The 5,192-nt window shown below is 43.7% G+C and overlaps 1 protein-coding gene across 2 annotated transcripts; it reads right to left on the bottom strand.

Annotated features, from left to right (window-relative positions):
* Positions 1-284: 284 nt before the first annotated feature.
* Positions 285-4,050, bottom strand: LOC147604594 (pentatricopeptide repeat-containing protein At4g13650-like). Of its 2 annotated transcripts, none has more exons than XM_086794903.1 (2): positions 3,909-4,050; positions 285-3,835 (listed from the first exon to the last, which is right to left on the bottom strand). In XM_086794903.1, the coding sequence occupies exons 1-2, from the start codon at positions 3,936-3,938 to the stop codon at positions 1,424-1,426; spliced, it is 2,442 nt and encodes an 813-aa protein (XP_086651029.1). In that variant the 5' UTR covers positions 3,939-4,050; the 3' UTR covers positions 285-1,423. The 2 variants fall into 2 exon arrangements, with proteins under 2 accessions (XP_086651029.1, XP_086651030.1); XM_086794904.1 differs by having other exon boundaries at positions 285-3,845; positions 3,909-4,037.
* Between the last annotated feature and the right edge of the window lie 1,142 nt (positions 4,051-5,192).

The following is a 5,192-nucleotide window of genomic DNA, read 5'->3' as shown; positions in this document are numbered from 1 at the left end:
GATATCGTATCGTACATACCGTACTGTATCGCACCTGACAACTATGTATGTATGTGTATATACATGTTTATACACACACACACACACACACATATATTGATGCTAGAGTGAGTACTAAAAGTAGATGCCAGTAACGTAGAATCGAACTAAATACCTCCTTATAAGCATTACCTTAGGCTCAAGAGGCTTGCGAGTTTGTATTGCATCCACTTTCAATGCCCACTCTCGCATCAATACATGTGTGTGTGTGCCACACACATATATTGATGTGAGAGTGGGCATTGAAAGTGGATGTCATTAAAGTAGATTCAAACTCAATACCTCCTTATAGTGAGGCTTGTGCACTACCATGAGCTGAAGAGGCTTGCAAGCTTGTACATGAATATACTTGCTTTAGGGATTTTCAGGCCAATCTAAGTGGCGTAAATAGTCTTTGTGGATGTGCTCTTGTATCATGTGGTTAATAGCTTCTCATTAGTATGCGTCAACTTTGAATTAGTTCCAAACTCTTACTTATTGCTTGCGCTTAGTGTGTGCAGCATTCTGTAGGAGCATCCATCTAAGACTTGCTTCGTGAATGAATTACTTTCATTGAAAGAGTCTTTTGTCGTTTTCAGTCTCACAAAATGAAGACATTGCTGCTGGGTTGCTGTTGACACTGCTTCTGTGCAATGTCTTTCTATCATCTATTATGCATTCATTCAATCAACCATGTCCACTATTAGGTAGAGTATATCCTAATCATTCTCCAATGCTTGTACACATCCAGCTTCTTGTTGCCTGTCACATCATGGGCAGGGAAGGTTGTGGAACCAGCCTTAGTACTGTGCACACGAATGGTCTCTGCCACAGGAGAGGTAAAACGGCCTTGGTTGATCACGGGATTCTTTAAAATGCTCCCTTGTCAGTAATATCATCAGGTCAAGTCCTGAATTGTTGCTTGTGGATAATCTTACTTTGTTATTTAAATGGGAATGTCCATGCTTAAGGTCATCTCTTGGACTCTGGTTCATGTTAGTTGTTGAAAAGAAGGCTTTTGGGTCATGGTGACCATCTAACAGATTTGCTCCTTGGTATGAGCACTGTCATTGCTTGATTTTGAGTTCAAATTAAGTGTTTACACCCATACTTTGTGGGTTAAACAACACATTTCACCTTGCTTGAACCTTGTAGTCCATTCTTCCTTAACATGAACTTGATAAAGTGAAAAATGATTTGTCCCGGCTGCTCCCACCCACATGGCTGTCCCCGGCAGCCCACAAAGGCTGCCAGCCCTTGGTACTGAACCTTTTGGCTTGGCGCCTCCTATGCCCGTGACTTTAATCCCTTCCCTTGAATCCTCTTTGCATCATCCACACGTGGGTATGTGCATAGAAATTGGATATCAACACAAATGCCGGTGCATGTTGTTTATCCAATCTCATCACACTTTCAAAAGCCTATCCAATCTCATCACACTTTCAAAAGCCTTCCTTCCAAGTTCCACATTACCCCATGTCTGACAGGCATGCAACACAGTAGTCCATGCCACAAGGTTTGGTTCAAAAGGCATCTTCTGCACCATTACTACTGCTGCATCCAACTGGCCGGCATTACATAGGAGATCAACCATGCAAGTCTGGTGCTTGATTGTTGGAATGATGCCATACTGTTTGCTCATTGTCTCATAATATTTCTTCCCCTTCTCCACTAGGCCAAGATGACAGCATACACTAAGGACTGTGAGAAAAGTAACCCCATTTGGTGAGATGCCTGCCTTTCTCATACTTTCCAATACGTTAAAAACAAGTTCACACTTTCCTTGGCTACTGTACCCCAAAATCAATGTGTTCCATGTCACAAGGTCCCTTGTGGGCATTGAGTCAAACACATGTTGAGCATCAACCATGCTCCCACATTTTGCATACATGTCAATAAGAGCATTTGAAAGAAATACTTCACTAGCATCCAGTCCAGTTTTGCAAATAAGTGCATGGACTGTTCCTCCAATTTGCAAGGCCCCTATATTAGAGCATGCTTTCAGGATGCCTACAAAGGTCATACTATCTGGTGACATGCCTTGCTCTTGCATGCGAGCATACAATGCAAAAGCCTTCTCGTTTTCTCCTTCGTCAACATAGCTTGAGATCATGACAGTCCATGACAATACACCTTGCAATGGAAGCTTCTCAAACACTTCCTGGGCCTCTGCAAGCAAGCCGCATTTGGCATACATGTCAACCAATGTGTTGCCAATGAAAATATCTCTTTCAAACCCCATCTTGGAAATCTCAGTGTGCAGTTCTTGGCCCAACTCTATAGCTCCTACATTACTACAAGCTTTCAAGCTGCTAGCAAACGTGACCATGTCTGGAGACACACCTTCTAAAAGCATCTGTTCAAAACAGCTCATTGCTTTCTCACCAAGCCCATAGTTAGCATATCCTACAATCAGTGCAGTCCATGACACCACATCTTGGAACCCCATCTTATTGAATGTTTCCTGTGCTTCTGAAAGTAAACCACATTTACCATACATATCAACTAAGTTGCTACCAACAAGATCGTTATCAAGTCCCTTTTTGGTAATCTCCATGTGTATTTCCTGGCCCTTGTCTTTATCCCCTGAACTGCGACAAGATTTCAAGCAGCAAATAAAAGTCTCGTTGTCCGGAGACACCCCTTCCAATTGCATTCGTTCCAAAAACGTCAATATTTCCTTATCCATGTCATGTTCAGAATATCCAGCCATCAGTGTATTCCATAACACTACATCTCGAGTTGACAGCCCATCAAACACCTCTTGTGCTCTTTTAAGAGAGCCACATCTGACATACATATCAACCAACGCACAGCTGATTGAAAGATCCTTTCCAAGTCCCTTTCTATCAATCTCAGAATGAATTTCTTGGCCCTTATATATGGCTCCTATGTTGCCACAAGCTTTTAAGCAACAAAGAAATGTGACGACATTTGGAAGGAAACCATCTAGCTGCATCCGCCTGAAACAGTTCAGAGCTTCTTCAGCACGCCCATAGTCGGTATACCCTGCTATCAGAGCAGTCCACGCGACCTCATTGTGAACGGGCAGTACATTAACCACTTTCTCTGCTTCTTCAAACAAGCCGCATTTGGTATACAATGCTACCAAAGTGTTGCCAACACGGTGGTGGCCATTCTCATACCCCATCTTTACAAGCTCGCTGTGTAGGTGTCTTCCGCTGTCTGGGGCTCTCAAGCTGGCACACGCCTTCAGGCAGCAAACATATGTGACAGCGTTTGGAGATATCCCTTGGAGTTGCATCTGTTCAAAGCAATCTACCACTGCACCACCATAGCCCTGTTCAGTGTATCCCGCAATGAGTGCAGTCCATGAGACTACACTCCTATCTGGCAGCTTATCAAACACTTCCTGCGCTTCACAGAGCGAGCCACATTTGGCATACATGCCAACCAGTGTGTTGCCAAGAGAAAGATCTCCCTCCAGCCCCTTTTTGGACATGTCTGCATGTACATAATGGCCTGCATCGAGGTTTCTCAAACTGATGCAGGCTTTCAACAGACCCATGGAGGTGTACCTGCTAGGGTGTACCCCATCAAGCTGCATCTGATGGTTCAGAGTGAGGGCAAACTGTGATTTTCCAGCTTCAGTGAAACCTAAGATAACAGAAGCCCAAGAGGACTCATCCCTGCGATCTAATTTGTTGAATATCTGCAGAGAAAAAGGCAGATTTCCACATGCCACAAGCATAGAGACGAGGTGGTTCCCCAAAACGTGGTGCGATTCCAAGCCCTTGTCGCAGATGCAGGCATGGGCATGCATGGCAAGCGCTAGGGTTTTCGTTTCTCTACACTTCTGCAAGAGACTGCGAAAGTGATCAAGCGAAGGAAGCTCAGCCATACATTTAGAAGAAGAAGATGTATCTTACCAGCGATGGCTTCTCGTCTTCTGGGTGCATACACCTGGCCACAACAAGTGAGGCTGGCCTGGCTAGTAGCTTGGCTTTTGCTGCTCCCTGGATACCCCTTCTCCAGCTTGCCTGTCTCTTTGTATTTCAGAAGTTTCAGATTGATTTTTAAAAAAATTTGAAAAACATTGCAAGGGATTTTATTAACTAAAAGGAAATAATTATATCACATAACAAGATCTAATGTTAGAGTTGGTAAGTGTAATTACATGCCAACACTGAGAGTGCAATGTTGATTGAGTCCTTTAATTACACTAGTGAGTGTTGAAATATATGATGTACAGGAAGAGGTAACGAGGTGTCAAGACACCCAAATACATGTGGGTGGAAAAGGGATCTAGGGTTAGCTCAAACCCTAGCCCTTGGTGGAGCCTATATAAAGGGCACGAGACCCTATTTTTTATAATAACATGAAGGAGAAGGGTAAGCCAACTACGGAGTGGCTCAAATAGAAAGTAATACAAGAAGCTTTATATACATCATGTGTCCTCTCTTAGGCTATGGAGTCTCAATAATGTTCAGTAAGTTGTTTATGCTTGTTCATTCATTTATGCTTTGCTCTCCTCTTGTTCCATTGCTTAAGTTGTTGCATGCTCTAGATATCCATGATTCTTAACATGGTATATCAAAGCCTTGCTAAGGTTAAGATCCTCCTTCAATCTCTCTCTCTCTCATAAGCCATTCCCAAGCAAGCATGTGGTGGTAGAAGAAGGAGAGAAGCTTCAAAGGAGTGAAGGAGAGAGCAAAGTTTGAAGAACTTCATCAAAGAGGAGGACTACATCACCAACAAGTTTTTGATGCTTGGAAGAAGAGAAAGATGACCATCATCAGCAAGGAAAAACGCTACTGTAAGTCCATTTATATTTTCCGTCGAAAAGTTTCGTCTATGTTTTTCCATCGTTGATCCTCTTTGAAGTCTTGGAGCTTTGAAGAAAAGGCATGGGAGCCTCTTTGCGAGCTTGGAGGTTCGGCTAGGCAGGTCGTCTTAGCCCCACATCAAAAGGAGGCGACAAGATAGAGACGCATCGTCACCGGCCATCAAACAGAGCTTCTGTGCCATCTGACGACGACAACAGTGCCCTCTGTTCGACGACGGCAGCAATGTTGTTGGTCAACGGCGGCAGCGCCCACTCATGCAAAGCTTTCGGCACGTTTCCTTTGCAACAACCAACTTCTCCTGTAGCAAAGTCCGGCAATGACAAACACAAACTTCTGTAGCGTAAAGGATCTGCAAATCACGGGCAG

This window comes from Cibotium barometz, chromosome 61, assembly GCF_041138505.1.
Source record: "Cibotium barometz isolate CiBa-2024 chromosome 61, ASM4113850v1, whole genome shotgun sequence".
NCBI lineage: Eukaryota > Viridiplantae > Streptophyta > Polypodiopsida > Cyatheales > Cibotiaceae > Cibotium > Cibotium barometz.
Note: the sequence above shows the minus strand (reverse complement) of the source record. Positions and strands in the feature narration are given on the sequence as shown.